General features: G+C 37.7%; 1 protein-coding gene and 1 long non-coding RNA gene across 2 annotated transcripts in view; one reads left to right on the plus strand and one right to left on the minus strand.

Moving 5' to 3' along the window:
* Window positions 1–17330, plus strand: part of LOC120792235 (spectrin beta chain, non-erythrocytic 4-like) — a 70500-nt gene that overhangs the window by 35332 nt on the left and 17838 nt on the right. The window contains exons 25-26 of the mRNA XM_040131308.1: window positions 13773–14036; window positions 16923–17147. Of these exons, the coding sequence (XP_039987242.1) occupies window positions 13773–14036; window positions 16923–17147 (489 nt within the window). The remainder of the gene's footprint in view (window positions 1–13772; window positions 14037–16922; window positions 17148–17330) is intronic.
* LOC120791659 lies at window positions 1628–10100 on the minus strand. Its single transcript, XR_005707714.1, has 3 exons — window positions 10038–10100; window positions 9419–9516; window positions 1628–4719 (listed from the first exon to the last, which is right to left on the minus strand). It is a non-coding gene; the product is annotated as an uncharacterized LOC120791659 (long non-coding RNA).

A 17330-nucleotide genomic window follows, 5' to 3' on the forward strand; every position in this document is an offset into this window, starting at 1 on the left:
CATTGTTTTGTGTGTGGACTCCTCTGTGTTTGGACTGTGAGAGGCAGTGAAGGCGACAGCTCAATGACATTTGCTCATGTTACAATTCTGCAGATGACCCTAGATTTTAAGTTACTATCTATGTTGTCAATAGATTGTTGCATCTCTGAAGTTGCTTCATCTGAAATGTTTGCACCCCACCTGTTAAATGTTAGGATCCCCAGAGAACATGAACACTTTTTCTGAAAAATGAATGATCATGGATTGTGTGTGTGTACATGTGAAGAGAGAGGAAAATATATAAAAGATGGTATAAAAACAAAGTTGGCAGATAGCATTCAGTGGTCTATCAGTACAAAACTAGATATTGTATGTGACGACTCTTCAGAGCACTCAGAGTGAGTAACAGTGAGTGGCTGAGTTTTGACAGGACACATGGATGCTGATGGACCGATATGGGCTGTGGTAGAAAGTCAAACCAGTGACTGTTTAGTTAGCAGGCTGCACTTGTTTCTGATGGGGTGTATAGTATAAACAAATCTTTGCGGTGTATCGGTTCTGAAGAAAGCCAAAGAACTACTGTATTTTTAGCGAAGAGACACTACACTCACACTACATCTATTATCATAAAACCTAGCACTTGTGCTACTAACTGAACTAACTGAACTGACTAACTGATATGGTTATACTGAGTCTCTTTCAGTCAGAAAACTCATCATACTTTTGCTATGATGGTGCCTACTGTCGACTATGGCATAATGGCCCAGTTCTCTGCAGTCTCATACTGGGCAGGGCTGAAACTGAACTCCCCTGTGGGAGCAGAGTGAACAGAGCCAAGGCACAACACTGCATAATGCGTTGTTATCCGTACACATACTGTACTTTAAGACAACCCTCAACACGGTTTAGACCAGAGCTTAAGTGATCAGTCAATTGATTGATTAGATGATATTAATCAGCAACTATTTTGACAATTAATACTTTTAATCAAACAAAAAACGTCGGCTGTTTGATGGTTCCAGCTTATTAAATGTGAGTATTTTCAGTTTTTTCTTGTCACACATTATATTAAACTCAATTTCTTTGTGTTTTGGACTGTTGGTCACATAAAAAAAGTGATTTTATTTCATCACTCTTGGCTCTAGAAAATAGTGATGAGGGATTTTTCACGATGTTCTGGCCATTTCTAGATCAAACAACTGATGAATTAATTGAATAAGTGATCGGCAGAATTAATGATGAAAATGATTATCTGCATCCCTAGTTGAGACACAGGTACGGATGCTTTGTTTTTTATGACTTAACTACAAATGTTGGTAACATGATAGTCCATCAGTCAGCTTAAATAAAATGTACTAGGAAATTTGTTTAGAAGTAGCTAGAGACATTTACTGTACATATGGGATGGAGCTGTTAAGTGAATGTGTTCAGTGCAGATCAACAACCATCCACCTCGACATCTACCGTATGATGATTTGACGGAATAATAATTATTATTATTAAGGTATCTCAACCTTAGCCAATAAAAGAGGACAAGCATTATTTGCACAACCACAAAAGTCATTTTACAAAGCATAACCTTTACTGTTGATTTTCTGGTACAAATTGTCTGTACAGTCAGAACAGAAATGCCTCAAATAAACCAGTGAAGTCGAAGCATTACATCATCTCTCTGTCCTTGTCCAGTCAGCTTGCTGATCACTATCATTGTGGATGATGGCTACACAGATAGGCAGCTTCACCCACCACTGCCCTATAAGCTGCTCATTATGTGTAATTACTGTACGCCTGTTGCTGAGTATGCAGTCATTTTTCTCTTTCTTCTTTTATAGTGGGCACTGTGTGAGAATGTGTGTGTTTGTGTTGCTGTGCATGTTAGCGTGTGTGCACATCTAAAATGTGGGTTTATGATGTGGGGCAATTGGCTGACTAATGATATACAGTGATACTGTATAATGTAGACAGAGAGAGCAGCACTATGCAGCCCGAGAGCACCAGGCTGTTTCTGTAAATGTTGTTTGAATAACAAAAAAATTTAATGTATTATAAAAGACAAAAATGATGCATTTCTACTTTGCATTTGCATTATTTGCCTAAATGATGCAAAACCTTGGAAAACAATTCAAAAATGGCTTTGGCTGTCAGAAATGTTGTCTGTAAGATATCGGTTACACCTCTAGAAATATCAAATCTGCTGTTGCTCTGATGTATAGAGAGATGGAGAAAAAGATGGTCGCATTTGGATTTGGATAGTCAGATGGTGATTGTCATTTTACCATCAAAGGAAGTATAATTTGTCAGCAAAAACTACACTTTGTGTATCAACATGTTTATACATTGTAAAGACAGCCTAAGGTACACTAACAAAAACGACAGCAGATCAGTGACATGTTTTGTTTTGGGTGAGAGAGTATTTTTATTTTTTTTATTTTCATTTTTATTTCAAAGGAGCATCTTGGTACAGATAGAGAAATTGACCTAATAAGACATTTGTGGAAAGAAAAGGTCTGTGTGTTTTTTGTGTGTCCTCTACATGTGTGTACTCTCCTGTTTTTGTGCAGACCAATTTTAAACCATAACAATGAGGAGATTTTTCGAAAGTGGGGACATTTTGGCTCATCACCAATTCTTCAAAGAGCTGTTGTAGACTTGGTTTTAGGGTTGGTGTTAAATTAAGGTTTAGGTTAGGGTTTAGATGTTAGGTAGGGATTATAATATGTCAATATGATCCTCTTACGTACAGAAGTACAAACGTGTATGGGTGTGTTGGTGTGTATCCAGCTCTAGTGGTCCCAGCTCATGTTCTTCAGTAGCAGACTATAGTCACACCAGGCCTTGTGGCTGTTGACAGATAGGCAGGGTTTAGCTTCTGAAGTTGTACATGGCAGCCGGGCTCACCCCACAAGCCTGCTCCATGGCCGTTGCTTAGCAACTTACAATTTTTTTGCAAGATAACATTCATAGGATTAACATTTTATCACTGCAGTACTGATAAGGATTTGGACACATTGCTGACTAGTGTTATAAACATTGTTCTGACCTTTCGCACAGTGCAGTTGTGTCTCTCTCTCTTTGTGTCCTTTGAGAGTCTCCAGTCTATTAATGTAATCGGGTAGGACCCCAGTCTGCCGTGAAGGATTCTGTGAAGCATATTGCCTGTTTTTAGGGTAGCATCAGTCATCTGTGTTTACATGGGTACCTTTATTACAGCACAGTACAATACAATGTAGAGTGCATATAAAGGATATGCATGAGCTTCTACGAAGGAACCGAATAATTGCCCAAACAAGTTTACCTGATCTGTTGGATTTAAGTATTCCAGACTGTCTATGGTAGCTACAGATGATATTTGACTTATAGTCACATACATAGTTTTGCTTGTTAGTCCACCTGTTCGCCATCCCCTCCTCTCCACTGAAAGCATTCTGTACATCGAGGTCTCTTTAAGTGTCCACCTCCCCTTCTTTTGCTCATCAGCAGCATCCTTAAACCCAGAGGCAGATGCATACTTTGCAGAGCATTTAGCTAGCCGAAGGCCTAGCTATCAAAAGGCTAACATCAGGATCATAATGTGTTTGTCGAGAGGAGAAGGTATGTCCATGTTTAAACTCTGGGGGAACCAAATAACTTTAAAAAGAAAACTGAAAATGTATCTGTTCTTTCAAAATAACTGTTTTTCTGTTTTCTTAGACTGAGAACACAAACTAGTCCAAATAAAGGAGACGGGCAGAGACACAAGGTCTTACTGGTTTGAGGAGATATTTACACTGATAGATAGTAGTTTCTCATGCTTGGAAAGACAAGCATAGCAAAATTAAGTGATAGCAAACTGAAGACTGGACAGATGCTTATATATACTTATATATGCTTATATATATATACTTAGCTCGGAGCATAGCGGTTGCTCCTTCGCATCAAAAGGAGCCTATTGAGGTTGTTCAGGCATCTGATTAGGATGCCTCCTTGGTGCACTCCACTGGAGGTCTTTCAGGCACATTCAGATCCCCAGGTACACCCAGAACATGCTGGAAATATTATATATCTCATCTGACCTGGGAACACCTCGGGATCCCCCAGAAAGAGCTGAAAAACGTTGCTGGGGAAAGAGGGACATCTGGGCTGTCTTGCCTAACCTGCTGCAACCGCGACAAGACTTCGGATAAGCAGGAAAAATGGATGGATGGATATTATTTTCTCTGAATAATGTCTGTCTAAGAATATCACAAGTAAGGTTCTAGTCCCAAGGTCACTGGCTGCTTGGAGGGGCTGGGAAAACCCATGATGAGTAAAGCCCTCCTCTATCAGCGACTATTGACAGGGTACCCTTGAGCAAGACACCATCAACTACATCTGTGTTTATCAACCATAGAGTTATGTGATCATATATATGTAGGAGTCTGAAAAGACATCTTTTTTATGCACACAAATGAAGACTAAAACAATGATAATCCCTCAGGTTTAGGTCAGTGTTGGTGATAGGGGACACCCCAGCATAGGAGGCCGCTTTGGATGATTATGATGCATCTTCTGTGCTGTGTCACTTTGCGGTGACGTCAAACAGCTGGCAGGTGTTGGAAAGACGTGTCTCCTCTTTGCTGTGCTTGCAGCGGTTGCCAGGCAACAGCTGTCCAATCCCCACTCCCTTCTCCTTGTCTTCCCTCCTCTCTTTGAACAGCTCATATGTGAAGGTCATTCCTCGTTGGCTGCCCCTCCTCTCTCTCTGTCTCAGTCGTCTCCCATCTAACCAGGGGACAGGAAACAGGTTGAGATTTAACAGGAAGACACAGACAAAAAGAGCAAAAGAAAGTTGCTTCGGAGTATTGAGATTCAGCCCACAACTTCAGGTGTTAATTTAGTGTAGTGTAAAGGGGCCAAATCTATTACGCTGAGGTTTGCAGTGTTCTGAATGTGTAATGCAATCTTTAATCAATAACTGCTGTTCTGTCGCTGCAGGATGACTGGGCTTCCTTAACGGGCCAGATAAACAAATCAGGATATATATATTGGTCATATTTCTACTTTGAAACTTGGACAGAGTTTGTGAATGAATGAATGACATGATTGAAAACAATTTTTTCGAAACAAACAGCCCAGATGCAAGAGTCCTTTTTGTTGAGCCACTTTTGCAGGTTTCTGGTTTCCCAGTGAAAATAGTACCTGAGTTTTTCTATTTACAGAGCTAGAAATCAATTTAACAGCAGTCTGCACGCCTTTAGGAGTTCTGTTGGTTGTAAAGACATGCCTAGTCATTCTGTTGGTAATGTAACTCTGCAGTGATTTGACCGAGTAGAGACTGCTGGCTCTAAAAGCTGATTTGCTTCAGTTGCAGCAGATTGTGTTTGTTTGTGTATTTGAATATGTGGAGGAGTGCGTGAGTGCACAGTGCAAATACTTTCCTCACCATGCAGCTGATAGGCTAAACCCATCGGCCTTTTGATTCCTGTCCCATTCTCCGTTATGCTTAATAATTAATCGCCTTCTTCATTAACTCATTAAGAATGACAGTCTCAGCCTCGGCTGCCCTGATCCCACTTCCACTATCTCCCTCTGTTTTGTATCACACACTAATAAAGACATGTATAGTGGTGGAAGTGAAAATAACCATTAAGTAGCTCGATGTCTAAATGAAAGTGATGCTATAATGAAAGAAATGTATTTTAATGTTAAAACATCTGATTTGGTGCCATATCTCAGTGACTGCTGACTGTTGTTTCTCTATCTTGTCTTTTTCTAAAGATTATTCTGCGTTGTGAGTTTTTAGCACTTGACCCTCTCCTCATACCACCGGTCAACTACTATATACAGTATTTGCTATGAGAACATCAATGGAGAACTTCTACTCACATGACTGTTCATACAGCATTCATGCCAGTAAAGCATACAGAACTGGACTGAACTGAGACAGTGATGCTGAGGAAGATGGAAAGAGCTGAAAGACAGTCTAAGTCAGGTTGTGTTTTTCTAATTTACTTTAAACTTAGCTGGACAGTGGTTATTTTAGGGCTGCAGTATTTCTGTTAAAACTTGTCTATGTGCTCTGGCATTTCCTGAACTTTTTAGAATTCAGTGTATTTGAGAAGTTGAATTGAGTCCATAGTGATACAGTAGTGAATTGTAAAGAGAGAGTTGAAGGTCCAATCTGCAACTCTTTGATCCACAATGTATTTCCCATATTTTATTACATTATAATAAAATTCAGTTCATATCCACAGTTGAATACGCTGCTTTACTTACTGCTACAACTTGTAAATATTTTTATCACCACACCCATTATTTTCTAGCATTCTACAGCTACAGGTGTTAAAATTGTGTTTCCTTCCTTATCTCACCCATAGACAAATGTAGATTTAAAAAAAGAGGGACTTTTCAAGGAAAAGAAAAGGACGATCACACTTTCTAATCACTTATTGGAGCGCCTCTTTTGATTTATTCCTGCAGCTGTGTCTGTCTGTACCTGCTGATTCTGACCTCAGTACATCTCATAGTGATAGTGTATGATAGCTTCCTCTGTCTGCACTGCAACCTTGCTGTTAAGACTCTTATTCTTCAAAGAGAGCTTCGCTTTGACTGGCCTTCATGCACACCAGAAGGGTTTAAACCTAAATCTGTTCACCTTACTTTCAGCAAAAATACAATACAAAAATCAGTAGTCTGTTTATACCAGAAAGATTTCAAAGAAATAAATGTTACTTCCGAAAGAGTGTCTTATTTCATGACTGAACCATCACAAAGTTTAATTTAATTATCTCTTTACTTAGAATAAGTTCGTATTGTATAGGAATGTGCAGCGATTGTTTTCTCATATACCTCCGAAATCCTGGAGCACTCTGAGATTTCTAATGCTCCCTGTACAAAAAGCCATACTCAGAGTTGTGGAAGACAAAAGTTTTAAAAAAAAACAAAAACAGGTTCAGTCCATCTCTTCCTCCAGTCAAAGTGATGCTTTTAAAGCTGTACAGAGAAGGAAAGGAGGGCACTTTTTAGGTAGAAGGGACTACAGCGCTCATCTCTGCCTCTAGCTGGGCACCTTCTATAAAATATGTCATCTCGAGCTGTGCATGCGTGTGTGTTTGTGTTTCTGTGCGTCTGTACTTTATTAGCCAGAGTAGGCTAAAAAATAATAGTTGGACAGATACAAAGGTGTTACTGGATGTAGTCACAAAATCTTGATTTTTTTTTTTTTTTTTTCCTCTCTTCATTGGCCAAAAAACGTACTGTTGACAGTAGTTTATCTTCCATTTGTTTTCCCTAGCATTGTGTTAAGACTTGGAAATCGTGCTACCAGTTGGTTGTTGAAAATATGTAGAAAATAGTTGCTACTTAGAGTAAATAATACAGTATATTATATGGAAAAGGGATGATTTTCAGTGGGTGGAATTCCATGCTATATACAAATTATTATATACAGTATATATTATATACCAATCATTATAGTATATTGTTGAAATAGTTAGTATGGCAAAAAAAAAAACCTGCAAACTGAACTTCAAAATGTTTTTCCTACGATTGAATGCTTTTTTAATATTGTTTTTCCAAGGACTGGAGCTGTCTCACTACCAACCACAATTTATTATTTTCCCAGCTCCAAGCAGCTGCTCCGTCCTTTTGTGAAATGCATTTTGGGACAATAGTGCGCATCAAAAGCACACATTAAAAAACTGTACACACACCATACTAAAAACCTACCTTGACTAAATATGTAGTATAGATTTGGGACACCTTTGTTATCTTTTCAGCTATTACGACTATTGCTCCTGCTTTTGCTTGCAATACTCCTTTTGCACCTGAAGATTTTCCTCAGGAAAGAGTGATGTACAGAACATATTCTGAAAATGAAAAATGTCACCATTCAACAATTATTTATTTAAAAAGGGATAGCTATAACCTGAAATGTTAGAAACAGTTGTTGCTGTTTGGTTGGAAGAGCAGATTTTTCACATCTAAAGTAAATATTGACACAATAGCTGCAGTGGCCTGACCATGAGAGACACACTGACCAGCAGTGTCAGCAGGGACGCTAAGGAGCAGATATCCGCTGTGATATACAGACCAGACAGCAGAATGAGGATGGCCCTTCTGTTATTGTTAGAGTCAGTGTCCTCTCTGGAGTCCCAACTCTCTGTCCTTCAGGACTTCATCTTCCTGTTCTTTTTCACTTTGCCTAGTTCTTCTTCTTTGTTTTGTTGCGGTTCATATGTGAATGTAGAATTTGAATCATCTTCAACGTAGCAAAGCAGATTATTGTCCTATCATCATTACTTGAAAGAGGGTGGTGTGAATGTTTATTTCTTTTATTTATTTATTTTTTTTAATGGATAGTTGATAGTGTATAGGCAGACATGATGCTGGATTCAAACTGAGGATGTTTTGCTTATGGGGTATTTGTCTTAACCAATCGGCTATCGAGACGCCCAGGAATACTTTCTGACGTCATAGATTTCCATAATACGATAATAATTCAGCTTGTAGGTATCAAATGAAAGTTTTTAAATTTTCCTCTCTAAATTATATTTAGGGTATTTAATTAAATTAGTTATTTATTTTATTAAAAGCAAATTACTGTGTTTAGTAAATACCTACTTCCATCACCAGATGAAATGGTAAATGGTAGAGCCCCATCTTAAGAAGCTCAAGTTTCATTAACAGAAAAGGGAAAAGGCATAACATTACTGATCACATTAGACAGACAGTCTCATAGCACAAACTACACATACCCTTACCGCTTTAAATGGGTACACGCATGATTTAGTATTACACATCAACAGAGTTAGGTAACTTGCAAGAGAAAGATTAGAAGAGTGGTCAAGGCCGAGATAACCTGACCTTTAGATCCTGGTAGGGGTCAAGGTCCAAAAGCATTTGATCCTTTCATTCCCTTTAATTAATGCAACTCGATGGACCCTTTTAGAAGATCCTCCCTACCTAGTCAAAGACGGTGTCTTTCAAACTACACACCACCAGTTTGTAACGCAGGCTTTCTGTTAAAAATGTCTGTGTCCAAGCTTAAGCCAAGATATCCCTGATTACAATAGAGAACATTATACAACTGTTTTCACAGGCTGACTAAACTGATCTTCAGTCAGTCGAGAGCCACTTTAACTTTAAAAAGAAAACGTTGTTATGTGTTGGACGTAGATTTTCCTTTTTGCTGTGGGATCTCTGCAGATACTGTTTGTATGAGCAGTGGAATATCTGGTCCTCTTTGAGTATGTGTGAGTGTGGAGTAGGAGCTCTGAGCCGGTGGGTGAAGCTGCTCGAGCCCACGCGGCCCACCCACTCACCGCCGGCACACATCAGCAGCTGGAGAAACACCACACCGGAATGAAAGCTGACGTAACGCGTTAACATGGGAAATTACACAGTGAGTGAGTGGTGTGGTGTGGCCTGCTGTACTGCTTTTAAATATGTGTATGTGTTTATGTATGTGCACACATTATACCTGGAGGTGTCCATTATAAACCCTGTCATCTCCAGTTGGCTTCACTGGAACAACTGGAAATAAACTGCAGTTCTTCAAAGAAGATAGTTGTTGTAGTTCTAGCAAAACAAGAAATTTGTTAATCTTCTACTCTTTCTTCTTCAGCTGTATGCCGCTGGTACATTTTATTCAAATTTATTTTTAATTTTTTTTATTTTTATAATTTAATTTTTCTTTTTTTTTATTTTTTTTTATTTTACATTTTTTCAGTTTATTTTATTTTTATTTTTTTCCACACATTTAGTATTTATTTTAATATAATATTATATATATAGAAATATGTTATGGCATATTTAGTATGTATATAATATACCTTTATATTATATACATAATATACCCATATATATTTTATATACAGTATATATTATATGGGGTTTTTTATAATAATTTTTGATATATTTTTTTATTTTTTTTTATATTTTTTTTCATTCACATTAATGCAGTTATATAACAATCATATATCAAAAATTAACCAAAAAAAAAGAAAAAAAAAAAGAAACAAGAAGAAAAAAAACATTGGTTTATTTGTTTTATTAATTTTGTATCTGTTGTTATATAATTGTTTTTTTATAATACTCACATTCACACCTAGGGGCTGCCCAAACAGAGATTTCCCAACCCATGCTCTCACAGCACGACTGAACCCATTGTGGTGGTATGTGAGTGCCCCAGTTTTTATCATCATCAGCAGCTCTGTGTGTGTGTGTGTGTGTGTGTGTGTGTATGAGTTCTCTGTGTGTGATGTTGAGTGGTGGGGGTCCTCTGGCCTGTGCGCTGCTTAAGTTGCTGTACTTTACTTTACTGTTGTCAGGCAGAATCTGAACCTACCAACTGCCAAACACCAAATGCTGGAAAGTTTAGTCTTTGCAGAAAGAAAGTCAGAAAAAGAGGCAGGGTCAGAAAAAGGCAGGCCAGTAATTTATTTGTACTGAAGTTTCAAAATCTTTGTTTCACAGTAAAATTAATTCCAAACTACAGTAAGTTGAGTAAGCCAGTAAATTTAAAAAAATTTATATAATTTAAAGGAAAAATTGTGTATTTGTTTTTTGAATTTTTTAAAAATTACTAAAAATGTTAACTTTTATTACTTGTTGTTATAACTTATGTGTTTTTTTTTTTTTTTTACCTTTAGAGGTAGATTAACATGAAACAAAAATGAACTTTTAATTCTTCTATTCTGAGTTAATTTGTTGTGATATTAACTAGTAAGTAATAAATTTTATAATAATTTTTTAACTTTTTATTGTAGCATTTCATTCTAGAGCCATGCCACATTCCACAGCACAGCTGGCAATGTCAGTCTGTCTGTGGTGCGGTGCATCATGGTTCCCAGAGAATGAATCCTACCGACTTTGGTGATCCCTGCCTTTTCCCCTGGGCACCACTAGTAGGTCAGAGTTAGTTTTCACCCCTGTTTCAATATATATAATAAATATAAATATTGGAAAGGGATTGGATGTATAACACATTCATGGTTCCTGATGAATCCTTTCGACTTTGGTGATGGTCCCTTTTCCCTTTCCCCCCTTAGTAGGTCAGAGTTTAGTTTTCACCTATCCTGTGAAATATAAATATTTACTAGATGGATTGGCAAAAGATTTTGTATAACATTCATGGTTCCCAGGGGATGAATCCTAATGACTTTGGTACACACCTTCATTAAATTTGGGTACAAACCCCCCCCCCCCCTCTCTAAATTTTTTTTTTTTTCATGCATCAGTCACAATTTCATTTGTTTTTGGTTGGTAAGTTCATAATCAGATAGATGAAAAAAAAAACTAAATCGAATCGAATCAGCCTCAGTTGTACTTTGTGTTTTCTGTTCGTTTGCAAAAGTTACCTGCTTAATAGTTTCAAAAAAGCAGCACTGTGCCTTTATATACAGTCTCACAGGGCTGCTAGCATGGTCATAGACTGTTAGTTTTTTATTAAGTTAAAATAGAACTGTTATGCTTCTATCGCATCATGCAGTTTTAATTGTCATCATTTCTAAAGTTTTAATGGTCACACATTAAACACATCAAAATTTAATGTGCTGCCTAACAATCCTCATATGTCCAAGATGTATGGCTGCAACACTAAAAGCATTTATTTTAATAAATGTGAATAAATACTAGTTACATTTTGTTTTTGTTCAAGTGTTCCAATACAAGTGGAGTTCTCAATGTTAATCTTTTTTCACATGTATAGCCATTAGCAGACATATTGCACCATTACTTTATTGTATATTTAAAAAGGAGAATGCCTTAGACACTAAATGGATAGTAACTTTGTAATGTCATCAGTTACTGTGTAGTGCATCAAAAAGATAAGGTTTAAAGTTCCTTTCCTCAACACTGTTTTTTTTTAAGTTTGACACAGAGGTAAATAAATCAACCTTTCTTTCTGTCCTTCTTTGGTTTCTTGTTTCTTTGTTTGCCCCCCCCCCCCGCCTTTTTTTTCTGTACCTCTTTCTCTCTGTAACACACACATATAAACACATGGGCTGCACAAGAAGAATTTACAACTGGATAGGGGGAGGATTTCACTGTGGGGGAGGCTAAATAGAAAAAAAACCCAAAAGGAGCAGATGTACATTGTGTGTGTGTGTGTGTGTGTGTGTGTGTGTGTGTGTGTGTGTGTGTGTGTGTGTGTGTGTGTGTGTGTGTGTGAAAGGGGGGTTCAGAACAGGATAGGTACAAAAGGGGGGCAGAAATATGAAAAAAAGAGCACAGAGAGAGAGAGGGGGGGGAGGGTAGTGTGAGGTAATTTATGAGGCATTTTAATACAGCGAGGTTTAATCTCTTCTCTCTCTCACACACACACACACACACACACACACACACACACACACACACACACACACACACACACACACACACACACACACACCCTAACCCAATTCCACACTGTCTGCACCTAATTATCCCAGCATAAGACTTAGCGAATATTTGGGGATGTGAGGAAACAGGGAAAAGCTTTGGATTGATGCCTCTTTATATTTTGACCTCAACTGGTTATAATTATGTTTAGATACTACATTTCAATGGAACATCAACTAATGATTATTGTCATTATCGATTTTTCTATCAATTATGTTCTCAATTAATTGATTAATTATTTGGTCTAAAAAACTTGGCAAATTGTGGAAAATACCTATTACAGCTTCCCAGAGCTGGCGGTGATGTTTTCAGATGTCTTGTTTTGTGCAATCAGCAGTTTACTATTATAGAAAATTGCGAGAACCAGAAAATGTTCATGTTTGAGAAGCTAAAACCAGTGATAGTTTGCCTTTCTTGCTTAAAAAACTTGCCTAATTAAATTTATGGTGGTTGACCTGGTGGTAAGTTACTTGTCTAAAAGTTGCAGCTCTACATTTCAGTGTATCACGTTAGCTGACTAGTTTATTGAAATTGTAAAACTGCTTTTACAACAATACATTTCTTTAAACATGTAAACATACCATATGTTAAAGCAGTGTGGTTACAGCTTGACAAATGTGAAGATTTTGTCCCGCTGTATCAGTATGAAAAAAAATACCTTTAGGTTTTCTGATTGTCTGTTGGACTGAATTGCTCACGTTCACAGATTGTTATTTTTTTTGACAGTTAATAGATGACACAGTTAATTATTTTAGATAAGTCATCACTAGTTTAATCAATAATAAAAGTGATCATAATCTGTCACTGAAAATAGTATAAATTCCACCTCTTTATTTGCAACACATGGTGTACTACTTTCTTCTGTCTTCAACCAGTCCTTTTTAGTCTGTCTATCGTTGTTTATTTTATATTTATTATTTTGTGATTTGATTTTACAGGCAGCATTTCTTGAAGCATTTATCCTCATTTTAAGAAACACAGTTAGAAAAACACACGCTAGAAACTGGATTTTTCCGGCCTGAATCTCATGAGCTTATTTTCTCAGAGCAGATGATCTGATTCGAGTATCTTGGGCATAAATTTGCATAGTGACGAGGAACGGTGATTAATTTGAAACTGACATACTGTATACTTAAAATGTTTGAGTTTATGTTGATACTTCCCAGGTGTGGTGTAGAAACATACCTTCACTGATAAAAGGTGTTGATTATTCATAACAGGCTGGGTTTAATATAGCGTGGTGATTATGGTGCAACATTTGGTAATTCAAGTGTGTTTTGTTTTCAATATTTACTTCTAGTGTTATATTTTCACATGCTCTTTTCTACACGTTCCACTATAGACTAATTATTATATGTATCCCATTAACACCTTTAATAATCCCCTCTGAAATGAAGAGTCTTACCTCGTTGTCACCTCTCCCTCTGTGTTCCTCCCTCCGCTCGTCAATCCAGGAGGGCCAGCAGCTGATCCAGGAGAAGCCGGAACTCAGCCCTGTGGTCCGGAAGAAGCTGGAGGAGATCAGGGAGTGCTGGCAGGATCTGGAGAGCACCACTCAGGCCAAAGCCCGCCAGCTCTTTGAGGCCAACAAGGCCGACCTGCTGGTGCAGAGCTACGAAAGCCTGGACCAGAGACTGGGCCAGCTGGAGGGTCAACTGGCCTACGTGGACCAAGGACAAGACCTCACCACTGTCAACAAGCAGCTCAAAAAACTACAGGTACAAGAAAACTCCCTGGTTAAAATTCCATTTCTCTAACCTCTAGCTTACTGTTTCTCAACCTTTTTGAGTAATGATTATGCAATTGTGGCGGAGTAGAGTGTTGACAGTTAAACCAAATAATGATCTGACTTTTTCTTCTTTTTTTTTCATTGGATTCATTATCAGAGGAGGCTCAGAAGCTTAAAACCACTCGGTGTTTCACAGGAAAACAAGACAACATATAAGATAGATTATATAGATAGATTCATTTAAATGGCACTGCTGCTCGGTTTCTTGTCTGTGTTGTTTCTTGTTGTAGCTCTTTTTATCAGTCTAAGAAGCAGCCAAAGAGATGACCGGTGCCCATTATTTCCTCTAGGATTTATTGAAGCATTGCAAGCAAAAACATGATGTATATTTTGACCTAAGTTGTGAATATGATTCTGTCGCTCTGCCTCTTACATGTTGAATTGTCTCACAATGACTCACTGTTTACATTGTTATCGCCACGCAGTGATGGCATCATTTCATTAACATTTAAACAAAACATCATGTTTGAAAATGACTAACAACAGCATTCCTCACTGTTTGCAATACTTTCCTTTGAGCTTTTCATCTCATTTCAGCGACGTCAGGCTCTTTTATTTCACACCAACATTCATATTTAATTTGTGTTGATGGTTGTTGGAAACAACAGAAGCCTCCATGCCAACCCAGTTAGCTTTCATCCCAGTTTCATCCCAAGATCATTTTACAGATACTGATGAATGAAAGTTATTGATTAGTATATTTTTAAATACAGCTTCCAGGATCTTGTAGTTTTTATTGATTTTATTTAGTATATTTAAGATTGTTTTGTGACTGATTGGATACATTTCATCTCTGTCCTGTGTTTAGTTATTTCACTATAGGATATGCTGATTGAGCATTAATTCAGTTTATGTTACAAACTAGCATTGAATCATCTAAAAATGTCTGTTTTATTTAAATATTGAACATTGAGCACCTGCTTCCTGTGTTATTCAGTTCAGACTGTTTGAGGGCAGTGAGAAATTACATCTCTGCAACAATAATATGAAATTGATTTTTTTAATTTTTATTTTGTTGACATAGCTTGTAATACTGAACTTTGTGCCGTTCTCAAGTTGAAAGCACTATGTAAGTGCAGTCCATTTACCATTAACCAAAACCTAATCAACATGAAATCTAAACATTAACTAAGAGCCTCCAGTTTACCCCCAACTATTACTATTACTATTTTTTTTTTTTTTTTTTTTTTTTGTATTTATTTACTTACATTTTTATTTGGAATTACTAACTACTCACGTTTACATACAGTAGCAGAAGGCCTATGGAGGGTACAGGAAGCAAAATATCTCTTCACATAGAGATGGCGTCCTTGGCTTCAGATGTTCACACTAATCTCCCCCAGACCAGGCCTTGAAATCATGAATCATGAATCATGAAACTCTCCCGATCATCAGAGCAAATAATGTGCGATGCTTTAAAAATTGATTGACGCAAACGCAAGCACTGTAGTTGGAAACATCCAAGCAGCAGGATTAAAGTTCTGTTGTCTCTAATGGTGGGGTGAAGATGAGGGTTGACTTTTGCAGAAACTTTTGCAGTGCAGTGTTTTTGATTACAACAACAGACCTTGCTCTGAAGTCAGAGGTAAAACTGCTGCCAATGAATTTTCCATACACAAGTACAATGTGGTGACACTGCAACTTATCTTGTTTATACTCTGACCCATAACTTAATATTCAACAAATAAATATCCAATAGGTTTACTTTCATGCTAGTTTTTCTGTACATGTGATGTTGGGATGTAAATCTTCACCTGACCTCCAACAGCAATGGTTTGGAGGCGTTGGATTCTTTATGCAGCAAACAGCAGGCAGGTGTGACCTGGGCTGACACACAGATTCATCCTTTCATTACCTCATCATTTCACCAGACATCTCTCACTCTCCTCTCCTACAGCATGCCGCTTACAGCTTCCTTTAACAGGCCGCCATTAGCACTGCTTTCCCACATCATCTTAACTCCAAACCAAACTCCACTACCCAGCATCCATCCTGACAAGGGGTACAGTAAGCTTCACTACACTTCATGTCTGTCAACTATGCTTTTGCTGCTTTGGGTTATATTCAGTCTCGTCTTTGCTTTCATGTCCATCTTTTATTAAACTATGAAATTTCAGTGAACTGAACACAGGACATACTTCAGTGTATTGGAATAATCTAAAATCTTTATCGATACAAGGATTGCAGTTATTATTTCTGTTGTGATCTTTCTATCATTTTTACTTTAATGATTACAAGCAACCAATTATGAATAAATTATTACTGTGATTGTGTCATTGTGTCTTTTTCAGACGGGCCACAAAAGTTTACACCACGTGGTGCAGTGTTTTTTCCTCATAACTGTGCAACTATACACTATATAAAAACCGTAAATGTTTTATACTTACACTTTTATATCGTATTTGATAATATTGTTATGGTAAGTTACAAATCTGATCATTTTGGTTTATAAATTTCTCTAAAATCGAATGTAAAATAAAAATGAAAATCTGAGGCAAAAAAAGTATTAAAAAACATTTTAAAACAACTACACGTGTGGTTTTATTGTCAATCGAGAGCTGCAGTCAAATTAACAACAAACTACTAATTTTTGCATTTCTGTCACACTCTTTACATCCCACTCATCCCATCTTTACCTCCTCTCCCATGACTACATATTTATTATTCACCTCCACCCAATTTATTCTCTCTTCCTTTCACCTACCTGCATCTCTCTCCTAATCAACACATCCTCTTTTCCTTCGTTTCCTTTGATAACTTCTACTCTACTCCCCCTCTCCTCCACCATCCTTCTCCTCCTCTTCCTCCCCCTCAGACTTTGGAGACACAGATGGAGGATTGGTATAAGGAGGTGGGGCAGCTCCAGGTGCAGGCAGCCTCCATCCCTCAGCAGACACAAATCAAGGAGACGGTTGCAGAGCGTCAGGCCGCTGTGGAGGCCAGGATGGTGCGTCTAATCGAGCCGCTGAAAGAGAGACGACGCATCCTGCTGGCGTCTAAGGAAGTCCACCAAGTCGGACGAGACCTGGAGGATGAAATTGTGAGTTGGAGCGCTGTCAGCGACACGCACACACACACACACACACACACACACTAACACACAGTCATACACATCATAATGGAAACAGGGGGCCTTCAGAGAGTATTATACTGTCTTTGTTCATGTTACAATCTGAACACTTGACGGATTAATTCTTGTGACTCATATTTTCACAATAATTTA

This window comes from Xiphias gladius, chromosome 7, assembly GCF_016859285.1.
Source record: "Xiphias gladius isolate SHS-SW01 ecotype Sanya breed wild chromosome 7, ASM1685928v1, whole genome shotgun sequence".
NCBI lineage: Eukaryota > Metazoa > Chordata > Actinopteri > Istiophoriformes > Xiphiidae > Xiphias > Xiphias gladius.